The following is a 14,578-nucleotide window of genomic DNA, read 5'->3' as shown; positions in this document are numbered from 1 at the left end:
CAATGGTGGTGACAGTTTTGATGGCTATCAATATAATAATATTATGCTGTGAGTCATTTTGTCATTTTGTTTCAACCATGATCATTTTGATTTACACACACATCAGCGATGAGTGATGGCAGAGCTCAATTCGTTATGAGTGATGGGAACCCAGTCCCAGTGGTGGAAAAAATACTCAAATGTTTTACTTAAGTAAAGGTATCAATACTGCATTGTAGAAATACTCTGTTACAATTAAAAGTCCGGAATTCAAAATGTACTTGAGTAAAAGTACAAAAGTATTGGTATCAAAATGTGCTTAAAGTACCAAAAGTAGAAAGTACTCATCACGCAGAATGTCCCATTTCAAAACTTTTCAAATGTAATTTTTTTAATAAAAACTCTTTTGAAAATAGCTGATCTACAAGCTCACAATGTGTCGCATTGCAACGCATTGTGAGCGTGTACACACTAAAAACAAACGGTGCTATATAGCACCAAAATCGTTTTTTTGGCTCGTAATCATAGGGGAACCGTTTTTGGTGCTATATAGCACCAATCTTTAAAGGTGCTATATAGCACCTTTGTCTGGTGCCATATAGCACCTGTTATTGAGGTGCTATTTAGCACCCTTTGTTAAAGGGTGCTATATAGAACCACAAAGGTGCTATATAGCACCACTAGAGGTGCCAAATAGCACTATATTGTTAACAGTATAGTACGGCAATTAAATCATGCCAGATACTAACATAGATTACTTAATATGCTTCTAAATCACACTTCCACTCAAAAAATATTGATAATTTCTTACCAAATAGGGCTTAAAAGATTCGGAATCATGTACAAGAAGCATACTGAGAAATACAATACATAACCTTTTCAAACGTTTTATTTAATTTAGCAAATAAATAATGTATTGATAAAACTATGATACAAATATCCTCTATATCATTAATAAATATACACTCGCTAACTTGAACATCAGTGCTGAAATGTCAGGACAAAATCTAGAGAGAATACTGACTCCTACAAGCTACTCACAGATGTAGTTGTACATTCTTTTTTACTGTGACAGGAGGTTTGCCTGCATCCTTCAATTTCAGAACAACACAACTCCAAAAAGGTCAGTGTCTTGTTCAATCCTTTAGGGTACTGGATTCTGAACACTAAATATACACACAATAGGAGTCCTAGTGCCATGGAGATGTACTCACTCTCATCTGTGATCACCTGTCCATCCAATGTGAGCACGATGTGGTCATACTGCATTGGTGTTGACATGCCAGAAGTGCTGGTCTGAGCTTGGCCCTGGGGAAGAGGGAATAGCATTAACCATCTTGTCTCACATTTATTTGAAAGGCAAATTCAACTACTTTCATACTACTACTCAAATTAGTGATGCACAATATTAACATTTTGGCTGATATCTGATTAACGATCAATTGCATACTCAAATCAGCATGCTAATTTACATTAAAATAAAATAATGAAATCATCAGTAGCTAAAGAAATTACTATTATGGTAATCTCCATCAGCATCTCAAAAAGGCTTAACTCTGTTTTTAGGAGGCAATCACAATGTATGAAATCCACTAATATAGCTTATTCTTATGAGAAACCAATGAAAGTAGAACTAATATGTGAGCATTTGTAGGTAAGTGGGCTATGAATATAGGGGGGTTCCTTACTTAAAATCTAGCCATGGTACCTCAGTTTAAACACAATGGATAAAATAAACACTAGCCTAAATAATCTTCAATGTGATGCATTAACACTTTCATACCAATACCTACTCAGTTATACATAAATAATGTAAATAGATATAGGGTTATGGTGGTCAAACTAATTTCAATGCTATTTTAACTCATTTTGCTTGGGGCCCACTGACAGCCCTTTAAGCCCCCAGACCTTACTTTGAGAACCACCATAGTTCTAAATAGCTAAATAGATTATCTACAAGCTCACTTGTCACTATGCTACCGTTGTTGTAAGCTTGTTGTAAATATGATATTTTCCCTATTCTCACTTATAATGACATGTCCAAAATAGGGACGCCAGGTTGACAGTTGTTAAACTCTGTTGACAGCCACAAAATGGTTCTAATAATACTATCATTTGGGCAACTGTACCTATCAAGATACGTCTACTTAAAGTCTGTGTTTTTTGCCACATGGGAGGCTCATATTGTTAACATACTTAATATCCATAACAGCCATTAACACACCGTCTTCAAAGCCACCAGACTACACGACAAAAGCACGGTACAAAAATACCTACTAAAAAGCCACATTTTTTGCCATTAAACACTCATCTAAAAAATGCCCTCTTCTTTAAGCTGCTTTCTTCTATCTTCTTGATGAATCAACGATGACGCAGTTATATTGTTTTATAGACCAATTATTTGTTTACTAACATTGAGACTGGACGCACAGGTGATTGTTTCACGCAATCAATTCCCAACCTGTTGTTTCGGGGCACCCCAACCCCCTCTTGTGTGTTGGCTAGTGAGGCGCGTCCTAGCGAGACCTGATAGAATGGGTTTCATTGCGCGCATACTGTTTTTTTTTTACATTTGTGAATATTTTTGCAAATCTTTGAATATATATATATATTTTTTAAAGCAAACATTTGTAACTCAAATCTTTGCTTCTGGGGGTCCCTCCATGGAACAAAACATTTTGAGATCGGGGTCCACGGCCAAATACATATACACAAATTTGGGGGTCCTTGACATGAAAAAGTTGGAGAACCACTTTACACCACCGTGGGAACCGCATATGGAACCAATTTTCTAAAACGAGATTCCTACTCGGAATTCTATTACCAGAACACCATTCCACTTCCTGTTTACTCGTCGCATTCGAGCCAGGAAGATTTGAGTGTTTTTGGTGGAACTGTTTGGTCTTCAAATGCGAACGTAGTGGATTTATCTGTCAAACATCATGATTCCTTACACTGTCAACATCAAACTGGCGGCTCGGACTCTGACTGGCACGCTCAACCTGCAGAACAAACCCGCTGTGGACTGGTGAGTCCACAAGCATCTGGTCTTTAGCATTGGTAGCTATGGCTGTCTACAAGGAAGATGCTCTACTGTTTCAATGGATACACACAATGGATACACACATCATATACAAGCACGTTTTTGTTTTATTGTAAATTAACCGAGCTATTTAACGTACACGAAAATTAAGAATCAGACTCAGAATAGCCTATAAGTACAGTGGTGGGAAAAGTACTCAATGGAAACAAGCCATAGGCTTTCTTGGGTTTAAAATCCCCTTAGCAGACCTGTATTGAACTGGTCCTGTGCTTTTTTTTGCAAACTGCTAATAAAGTATTCAATCAATCAATCAATCAATCAACTAAAAGTATCAATACTGCAATATAGAATGTACTCTAGCTGTTACAAGTAAAAGTCCATAATTCAAAATGTACTTGAGTAAATGTACAAAAGTATTTGTATCAAAATGTACTTAAAGTACCAAAAGTAGGAAGTACTCATTATGCAGAATTTCCTGTTTCACAGGTTTTCAAATGTATAAAATGTATACAAATCTTTAGAAAATAGCAGATCTACAAACGACGCATTGTGAGCTTGTAGATCTGCTATTTTCAAATAGCCGAAATGTACAATATATAGGGCTGAAGTGGGTAATGTACAGTATGTGTTGTGATAATAATCTAAATCAACAAAGTAATTAGTAACTAAAGTTTGCAAATAATTGTAGCGGAGTAAAAGTACAATATTTGCCTCTGAGATGTAGTGGAGTAGAAGTAAAAGTATTGAATATTGGAAATACTCCAATAAAGTAAAAACACCTCAAATTGTAAATTAAGTACAGTACTTAAGTAAATGCACTTATTTACTTTACACCACTGGATATACATGCACGTTTTTGTTTTATTTTAAGTTAGCCGAGCTATTTAACTTGCACGACCATCAGATTCCGAATGCCTAAATAAATATATGTGAGGAAAATATTACATATCTGGATAGTAATGAAATATGTTGAATGAATTGTATCAAAGCGTATACTGATAGTAATAGTATAATAGCTATACAGTATATTGTTGTTTTCTTCAGCAAATCAAATAATGTTGTTGTTATGGGTGCAGTGACAGAAACTCATTCATTGCTCAGGTGAATAAAGGATCTGGGATGCGTTATTAAACATTATCTGCATGATGCATTTCTATAAAACAGAACAACTGTGTGGTGTGTCGGTGCACATAGTTTTGCATTTTGACAAAACAAGGTATCTAATGTCCTGCAGAAAACTTCTCTGCAAGATGAATTCATTCTTATTCATTGTTGAATAAATTATTTGTTTGCACCTTTAGCAAAATTACCGATAATGTATACATGATTGATTGATACATACAAATTTGCATTAACAAAGATATGAGTGGGTCACTGACTAGCCTATACTGTACTTTTTCAATTTAAAGTGGGATTTTGGTGGTGGAAGATTCTTCTAGCCAGTGCAATTCCACTACAGTTCTTTGTATTTACTGTGACCGTTTTGACCCAAAAAATATTGAATACTTTATACCATAAAGCCAGGTTGGATAAATAAATAAAGGCATTTCTCTAGCTGGATAGTAGGTAATCAAAGTCTTTTGCACACCCTTTAAAAAGGCTCAGCGATAGATCCGTTGGTGGAGCAGCCGGGACATATATAAGGAGAAGGATAGACACTTACCTGCACACTGTCTTCACATGCTCAATAAAGAAAAACATTTCGGTCAAAGACCTTCCTCAGGCATCTACTGACATGTGGAAACACCACGTATAGACATGATCACATTAGAATAATGTCCGTTATCACCGTTGATCTATACAATCAATACAAGACATTTCTTAATACAATAAAAATACAGTAAATAAATCAATTCAATTTAAGCATCGTCAATCAACTCATCAAAACAGTATTAGAAAAAAATCACCATGGCAATTATATTACACATGAAAAATGACACACAAATACAAAAGGTGTGACAAACGTCAACTTGTCCATCAGGTCAGGCAGAGGGATATGTGCAGTGCCTGGGCTGGGAGTGAAGAAATAAGATAGAAAGCAACAGAACAGCATCAGCAGGCTAATACAAATCATATGGCTACAACATCACATTGAGCAAGAGCTCATCATTACAGTAAGCCCCCTTGGGGTTAAAGTCTGTAGAGTGTACTATCCAATACGCTTCCCTTTGTTTAAGGAGAAGGTCTAGGTTACCCCCTATTTGGGATAGGCGGACTTGTTCAATGCCAATGAACCGAAAACTAGAAACATCACGTTTAAAATCATTGAAATGGAGTCCGACGATCGTTCCTACAAATATAACTTTTATGTTCACTAATCCTCTGTTTGAGTTGTCTAGACTAGACATTTTTCCACAAGGATCAGGTTCACAACACTAGTGGAAGCACAAGTAGTACTTTTGATCTGAGACTTTTTACCTGTGTGAGGGTGACTGAAAAAGTTAGTTCTAGATGTGTTGTTGTTGCACACCGATAGTTCCACTTAGACCGGGGAGCCAAAAGTGACCGTCTCTGTGGCACAGTGCTCGGAGATTGAAAATCTGCATGGGGCCAACTGGTCAGTAAGATTTTTTCCCCTTCTAAATGAAAAAAAAAACAGGATCTGAACTTAAAATGTGCCGATGTTTCTTTAAAAATCACACCCAGTGTGAAGTGAGTGAGCGGTGCTATTTATGAGTTATTAATTTCATCATGCATCTCGGTAGCCAATCACAGCACGTCCTGCGAAGTGACGTGCTTACATTTTTTACATTATTATTAATTTCATCATGCGTCTCGCTAGCCAATCACAGCGCGTCTGCGAAGTTTGAAGTTAATTTCATCATGTGTCTCGCTAGCCAATCACAGCACGTCCTGCTAAGCTTAGCCTATGGGCGTGTTTTCCACAGCATGGCGTCACAGCGAAAGACAAATTTTCACGACGGAAAGAAAAACTTTCGCCACGGATGGGTCCTAAACCCTCTTTAGGAGCGGTTGCACTGCTCAAAAATGGACTTCACTTAATCTTATGTGAGTTAGGAGAATATGTGATGACACAGTTACTGAAAACTGGCTGGATAATATAATGTCTCACAGGCTGGTTGCTGGTGGAGCCTCTTCAAACATATCAAAACGAATCAGCCAGACTGCCGTTACATAAAATTTTAAAAAAAAAATAAGCCAAAGTGATTCATGCAATTTATAGAGATTTGTGAATAATTGTTAGATGAGCCTCCTAAATCGCACTGTAGTCTTTTCGTAGTCTTTTCGTGGTGTTTGGGTCTTAACCTTGAAGGGTGGTGGTTAGATAAGCGCACTCTCTCCTTGTTCTCTGCAATAGATAATGTTGTTGTCTTCCCCTTCCATCTCCAGTCAGTCACCCTATCTCCCTCTTCCCAATTTCAAACACTTTTCTCTCACTTTGTCCAATCTTTCGTCCACACCACATCTCAGAACCCAGTGCCTCCTAATGTTCAGTTCAACACCAGTTTTTCTCAGTTTTTCCTCTTTACTCAGTTAACCCATGTCTCTGTCCTCTTCCCTAGGGGTTGCCAGGGGCTGATAGCTCAGGGATGTCACTCCAGCATCCTAATCATTGATCCTAAGACTTCCCAGACTATCCAGGTGCTGGAAAGGCACAAAGCCAATGTGGTAAAGGTGAGTGTCGGCTGCAGGCCTGTTTTGATTCTCCTGCACTTCAAGACACTCAGAGACTGAGGTCTTTCCATACAGCCTATTCCAAATACCTAAATGCTTATAACAGCAAATCAGAATCAACATTGAGCCAATTAAAATAATGCTTGAAATGAAGCAATGGTTGGTTTAATGGCGATTGGGATGAATGAATTGGGAGAAATGCTTAAATGAGTTAATTTTAAGTTAAGTTAATTTAAGTTAGTCTCAAGAATTACATACTTCTCACATACGTCTTAAATAACAGTATTTTGTTGGTTGTGAGGAATGTTTAAAATACATTTACAATCAGCGGTGAAGTCATATTTGATTATCACACTGTATGAACACTGGTATCATTTGACATTGAGCAAAGTAATTTTTCTTCCTCTTATCTATTTTACTGTGTTTTGGCCAATGTGTGTGTGTGTGTTCTTGTGCGTGTGTGCATGAGAGAGTGTGTGTGTGTGTGTGTGAGAGTACATTCTGAGAGGTGCCTGTGTGTATGCTTGTGTGAGGAGTGTGTGTTACTTGGTGTGTTTGTCAGAGGGTGAATAATAGCCAATAAACTCCACAGTGATTATCAGTGCCTGGGCTCAATCCTAGACTTTCATTCTTCACTCCAGAGCACACTTAATCTTGTAAAGCACCACGGCTACAGTACCGGCCCATTGCTCAACACACAGACGAATAAGAAGAAGATGGGCAAATAAAGCGGCAGCCAGAGCAAAGTGTATGCCTTACTCACAACAAAAAGCCAGACATATTCCATTATTGAAACAACCAGCTCATCAGTGCTGTAAAGCCAATGGATTTCCGCTCATTTTCACTTCCAATTCTCCGTTTTTTCTCTGTTGTTTGGAGTTCTGCATTCTATTCCTCTTGTCCTGTATCTGTTCAACTATGCTATCATACTGTATGGGCAGAGTTTTACAAAAAGAAACGACTAGCTGTAATTATAACTAGACCTGTGTCAGTCATCATAATGGAAACCTTACATCTTAGCCCCTTGTTGTGTTGTGAATAAAAATATAATATGTGGTGCAGACTTTGGCAAGTAATAATTTGCTTCTATCAGTTTATAAAATGTCCCTAAAGGGTGGAACCGTTAATTAAAAGAATATATCAAAGCAATAATGCCTACTGCGGTTTTCAAACGGCAAGAGCTTTCATTTTATTTCTTAGATGAGAAAAGTGTTTCTGACAACCTTCAACAACAAACAAGGTATAAAAGGGTTCTGCGTGCAAATCAAATTGCATTCCGGAGGCGGAGGACACTTTCCATTGTGTTCAAGGAGTAATTCCGCAGCCATAGCAGCATCTCATTTTGGGACATTTCTATGTACCTGTGCTGAAAATGTCTTTTGCATGGGCTGTGTTTACATGCGCTGGAATAGGGGGGCCAGGGGACCTTTGGTCCACTTTCAAGGGTTACAGTAATTCTAATTGTTTTTATAAACGCGGCCGCCTCTGTTGTGACAGCCCACATCTAGATGACGAGCTGAGGTCGAGATTGTTTATTGTTTCCTCAGCACGTTGTCACAACCTACCTGTTATATTATGTATTTATTATACTGCATATACTCTTATTTAAACATGTGCTCTATGAGGCTCCCTTCTTTTCTCCCGTTTGAGAGCGTTGTGCTAACACAGCAGCCGCTCACTCTTTCTCTTCTCCCTCGTTCTCACAGGCTGGTACGGTAGACTGTGTGCGTGTGTGTGCGATTTAGAGAGCGAGAGAGAACGTTTGAGCTGCGAATTTATACAATCATTGCAGAAATAATTTTGGGTTTTGACTTAATTTACAATTGAATTGCTCAAAACAATGATCATGTAAACGTTGCGTGTGACTCAGCTGGTTCATTGATATCTGCACGTTACCTTGTCACGATGTGCATTTTTCCCCCATAAAAATGTATTCCGGCACATCTGTTGACATGTAATTCAATGCAGGACGCAGTCATAGAATTCCGAAAAATGTCGATTACAAAGCTTTCCTGTCGGTATCATGCAACCCCTTCACAGGAAGAGTGAAATAGCAAGTTGTCTTGAGTTTTGCTGTGGACTTGTGTGTGCCGTTTAAGTGTGACCCCACTGTGTGTGTGTGTGTGTGTGTGTGTGTGTGTGTGTGTGTGTGTGTGTGTGTGTGTGTGTGTGTGTGTGTGTGTGTGTGTGTAGGTGAAATGGTCCAGAGAAAACTACCACCACAGCTTGAGCTCGCCCTACTCTCTGCGGTTGGCCTCGGGAGATGCCGCGGGCAAGATCATTGTGTGGGATGTGGTCAGTGGCACAGCCCACTGTGAGATCCAGGAACATTCCAAACCCATCCAGGGTAAAGACCACAGCAACCTCCACCACTGCTGTGATAGACAATCTTATTATCTTATCTTCTCTGTGTGTGCATGTGTGGCCATCAGCTCACTTATTGTGTAAACATCATGTCCCTTTGATGGTGTGAGCGCTTGCACAAACAAACATATCTGTGCCCATTAAATCACTTCTTATTATAGACATTGTATCCCTTTATGTGGGTGTAATGTGTGCACGTCGTCCATGCGTGTTTGTCTTTCACAGATTGCAACATGCTGTTTGCTATTGCTTTTGCAATGATAATAATAATTGTATATAATATGCATATTATACAACCAAGACAAAACAAACCAATACCAAAAGGACAAACATAAAAAAGGACAGCACCCATATTAACATAGTCCTTTTCTCTTCACTTCTCCCTGTACCCATCTCTCTCTCTCTCTCTCTCTCTGTCTCTCTGTCTCTCTCTCTGTCTCTCTCTCTCACACTCACTCACTCACTCACTCACTCACACACACACACACACACACACACACACACACACACACACACACACACACACACACACACACACACACACACACACACACACACACACACACACACACACACACAAACACTCTCTCAAACACTCACTCTCTTTCAGACTTGGAGTGGCTGTGGAATCAGGATGCGTCTCGTGATCTCCTGTTAGCCGTGCACCCTCCCAACTACATCGTGCTGTGGAATGGAGACACAGGCACCAAGCTGTGGAAGAAAAGCTATGCTGAGAACATCCTCTCGTTCTCCTTCGACCCATTTGACCCCTCCAACATGGCATGTACGTACAGTATGTGCACATGTGTCAAATATCAGACTTGGATCTTGATCATCCAGTCTGACACATTTTCTGTTTTGACTCATGTCTACCCATCGTCTGAATATTTTATCATTAGTCCAAATATCATAGGACATTTTGCCCATGTGTCCTGTACTGTATTAGAGCCACACAGTCAACCGAGTGGTATTTTACTATGCTGCCCCTCAATTTAGAAAATCAACAGAGGAAACGATTGTCTTAGCCCATTACCAGATTAAAGACGTTAATGGTTACAAAGTTGCTAACATAATTTCTACGTGCATCTCCAACTGACTTTCACCAACTGGTGAGATAATATTCTCTAACCTTGTGGTTCCCAAACGGTATGCCGTCAGACAAGTCCAGGTGTGCCTTGGGATTTTGTGACAACCACACATATTATTAGTGGTAAACGTTTTATTTGGCATTAGTAAATAGAAATAATCATTAACAGAGTGATGACGTGTTATCGCGATTTTGCATGGATATGAACATTGTCTTGCCCGCTGTTGTCCATTGGGCACACAAGAGAAAGGGCTGCAGTAGCTAGCACACACAGATCCACAGTGTTTTACTATCCGCTCTGTTACAACTTCTCCCCTTGGCAGTGCTCACCAGTGAAGGCATCGTTTTCATCAACGACTTCTCCCATTCCAAGCCCCCGGGCAGCACCGGGAAGAAGGTCTACATCGCCAGCCCCCACGCTAGCCCTGCCCATACCAAGCCTGCCCCTGCTGCTGCCCCGGCCCCCACCGGTGCCAAGAAGGCCCTCAACAAGGTCAAAGTGCTCATCACCAACGAGAAGCCCACGTAAGACCCAGCAAATTGGCCTCGTATGCCATGTGAACGTGTACAAGATTGACATTGTCGATCGATGACAAGTGCTTGAGTAACGATGAGTACAACATGAAGCAGATTCCATTCATGTACTGTAGGCCTACAAGAGCTAGTTGTACCTTTTTTTTAGAACATAATTCAGGCTTGGTTTTTATAAAGGTTGAATAGGTAGTGGAGATCCAGTAGCACAGTACCATGTGAGTAGACGGTAGACACCAGAAAACAATGCTGTTAGTGTGCTGAGTTCATACTGCAGGTAGGCTGGCACACAACATGAAATGCAAGTATCGTTGTGAGCAGTGGTGGAAAGTAACTAAGTACATTTACTCAAGTACTGTACTTAAGTAAAATGTTTTGGTATTTTTACTGTACTGTTGTATTTCCAGTTTTCAGTACTTTTGCTTCTACTCCACTACATATCAGAGGCAAATATTGTACTTTTACTCCATTACAATTATTTGAAAACTTTTTTTACAAGTTACTTTGCAGATATAAATAATTATATTATAAAACATACATTAACCACTTCAGCCCTATTTTATACATAGGATATTTGGAAATAGCCGATCTACAAGCTTGCAACGCGTCGCGATGCGACGGGTTGTGAGCTTGTAGATCTGCTTTTCATTCGTTTTTATTTCATTTTAGTACTTTTACTTTTGGTAATTATAAGTGCATTTTGATACCAATACTTTTGTACTTTTACTCAAGTAATTTTTTAATTACGGACTTTTACTTGTAACAGAGTTCTTCTAGAGCTTGCAGTATTGATACTTTTACCTTAACATTTGAGTACTTTTTCCACCACTGGTTGTGAGCACACGGCACAGTAATGTTTTGTATCCGTTACAGACAGAAGGTGGAACAAGCCCGTGGTCCTCATTCATCATACGCTTATTAAAACTATGACAAATTTCTGGTGTAAAGATGGTTATGAGTGAGCAATTAGCCTTGTTTGTTTAATGAAACCTTCTAATCTGCCGATATGAGTGCAAAATCCAATTTGAAACGGCAGTCTCGGGGGCGCAAAATCACACACCCACGTCCGCTACAATGAAATCCACAGGTGCTCTTTAGTTAGCATCAATTTCGCACTGCAGCTTACATGAGACATGCTCCCTCTGTGGTGCTTGGCTCTGCCCATTACTCATATAATATATTGTGATCTAACTAACTTATTGAAGGGGACCCGTGGCGTGGCAGGGTTGTTTGTTTTGGAAGGAATAAAATGTCAGGCAAAGCTATTCGTCAGTATAATTTGCTATGTTTAATGGTTATGCAATGAATTTGCCAGAGTACAAAATGACAGGCCTCAGTATTCTTTTTTGTAAATGACAAGCGTCGATGATTTGATGATAATGTCATGTTTCAATAACAACAAAGTGATTCCCAACAATAGAACAGCAGGATAACAAATCAAATAAAGCAGGCAATTAATCCGGCAATAAAACATGATTTGCAGAGAATAACTTCATGATCATTAGCACACAAGGAGGACACATAAGTATGATGTAGTATACGTACATATTTCTTAGTGATCAAATGTTTTCTTTATTTTCTCAAAATAAAGTACCGCAATTTTCACAATCAATGTTCCAGAGCCCGCCACAACACCGATTAGGGGTGTGCCGATATATCGTCCCGCGATATATCGCGATACGTTTTCGTGACGATATGTATCGTTTTGGAAAAAAATATATCGTTTTGAAAAAATAATAATAATCAGGCATGTAAACAGCCACCTTTTCAGGTCAGGTGTCACACTATTGCCCTATTTGGATTCAAAACGGCTATTGTAGCTGAAAAGCTACAAGTTTGCATGTCTGAATAATGCAAAACAGAAATATTTGTTTGCATTTGATTCCCCCCCCCCCCTATATATTTTCATAATAAAAAAGTGCCATATATCGTATCGTATCGATGTCGTGAGCCCAATATCGTATCGTGTCGTTTGATGAAATTAGCACACCCCTAATACCGATGCTTCAGGCTGTAGCCAGGCCAATTAGGGTCTAAGCATAAACGCCCAATAATAGTGTTTAACATTCGGAAGAGACAAACCAGCATCCTATCTCCCACTGCATTGTAGAGAGCTTGATGCATGGTCGCTTACCTCGCCATATACACGCTGTTACAAGCTATTTGGTGGGGCAAACAGTACACGGTAAAATCCTCAGTGTTTATTTAACTCTCACAGAGTGTGCGAATGTAACCAGATGGATCTGTAAGGGTCCAAATGAAATGAATGAACCATCAACACTGAGGATTTTACTGTGTAGCATTGAATTAAAGAAATTAACTCTGGGTAGAATGTTGAACTTAATTATTGATAGAGATGGAGAGAATTTGGCAGCGAGGACTATAGATCTAAATGTGCTTTGCGGCGGCGGGGTGTCACACGTTTTATTTTAAGACCATTAATTGCACAATAAATCAAGACAAGCAAGAGTCAAAATTTACAGCAACCAGGGAAAAGGTTGACTTGCAAATGAATTGACATTTACACCATTATCTGTGCAGTGATGTATATTGTCGGACAGAAACCTTGTATGTCCAAAACTGTTACTTTTAATCAAATGGGGGGGGGGGGGGGGGGGGAACCTGTGTTCCAATGGATCCAATGTAGTTGTTATTTACAAGCTCTTGTTAATACCTTTCATTGGTAAATATTTATGAAACCCACATACAGACTTAACCACTTTAACCCATTAAGACCTGAGGCCGATTCTTACTTATGTCTTCTAAAGCAGTTAGAAAAACAGTTTTCTGTGAAAAACGTATGTTTCTGTATCAGTGGTTCTCAAACCTTTTCATGTCAAGGACCCCCGAAACGATATGTATTTGGCTGCCGACCCCCATCTCAAAATATTTTGTTCCAGGGACCCCCAGAAGCAAAGATTTGAGTTTAAAATGTTAGCCTGAAAAGAATATAAATATATTAATTTACACACATTTTCTTGATTTTTCAAAAATAGCAGATCTACTCGGTGCCGCGCTATGAGCTTGTATATCTGCTATTTTTGAATAGCCAAAGTGTAAAATAATGCTTTTTAGCTCAAGGTCTTAACTCATTGAGTGCCATTAACGTGTTTCACGTGTTTTAGTGCTATGGTGCAACGTGCCATTAACGTGTTTCACATGTTTTTGAAAAAAATAGAACTCAAAATAAATAAATAATAATAATAATTATAAAAAAAAATATGAACCCAAGATATCATTATCTGAAGATTTGCAGCTTCATCCACTCCTTGTTTAACTTGTAACTGAAAAAGGCTGTATCTCGCTTCCTAAGCACTTTTTTTTTACTTTGAAAAAATAAAAAAATAAAAATCGTAATGGCCAGAAATAGATATTAATAATTTGGGCACTCAATGAGTTAATGGGTTAAACCTGGCATCCCTATTTTGGGCATGTCATTATTAGTAGTTTCCAAAATCTTTAAACGTGATTTTTTTTGGGTAACCTTTCAAAAAGATATTGAGAATCGCAGATTTACAAGCCTGTAGATCTGCTATTTTCACTGCTCTTACTCACCTGACAGAGTACAAAATAGGGCTTTCATTTACGCAAAAACAAAGAAATGAAATCTAGAGATGCAAGGTTTCTCCCTGACAGTGACCATATTTTACCGCGCAGAGATTAATGCCTGACCTCATTTTTGCACCATTTACCACTCTGGCTCCTAATATCATGTAAGTAAGGCATTAGTTTTGAAGAAGTCGAGAACGATCCAAGCCCAGATCCAGGTTGATGTGCTGCCAGCTAGTTCCCTGAGTGGTTGTATTTGTCGTGTCGGTCTACTTTATTTATAGCAGCACCACCCTAGCCTCTCCACCCACCCAACTAGCTGTAATAACAAACCCGCCCATTAATCATACTTGTCTATAGTCTACCTCTTGCATTTCACATCATGTCCC

At 39.0% G+C, this 14,578-nt stretch overlaps 1 protein-coding gene across 1 annotated transcript in view; it reads left to right on the top strand.

The window, feature by feature from the left end:
* The first annotated feature begins 2,831 nt into the window (after positions 1-2,831).
* wdr11 (WD repeat domain 11) overlaps positions 2,832-14,578 on the top strand; it is a 95,914-nt gene continuing 84,167 nt past the window's right edge. Inside the window, exons 1-5 of the mRNA XM_080450204.1 lie at positions 2,832-3,007; positions 6,547-6,658; positions 8,852-9,005; positions 9,633-9,806; positions 10,433-10,634. Coding sequence (XP_080306330.1) covers positions 2,922-3,007; positions 6,547-6,658; positions 8,852-9,005; positions 9,633-9,806; positions 10,433-10,634 — 728 coding nt within the window. The 5' untranslated portion in view covers positions 2,832-2,921. The remainder of the gene's footprint in view (positions 3,008-6,546; positions 6,659-8,851; positions 9,006-9,632; positions 9,807-10,432; positions 10,635-14,578) is intronic.

This window comes from Gymnoscopelus braueri (genome assembly GCF_963280865.1).
Source record: "Gymnoscopelus braueri genome assembly, chromosome: 14".
Lineage (NCBI taxonomy): Eukaryota > Metazoa > Chordata > Actinopteri > Myctophiformes > Myctophidae > Gymnoscopelus > Gymnoscopelus braueri.
Note: the sequence above shows the minus strand (reverse complement) of the source record. Positions and strands in the feature narration are given on the sequence as shown.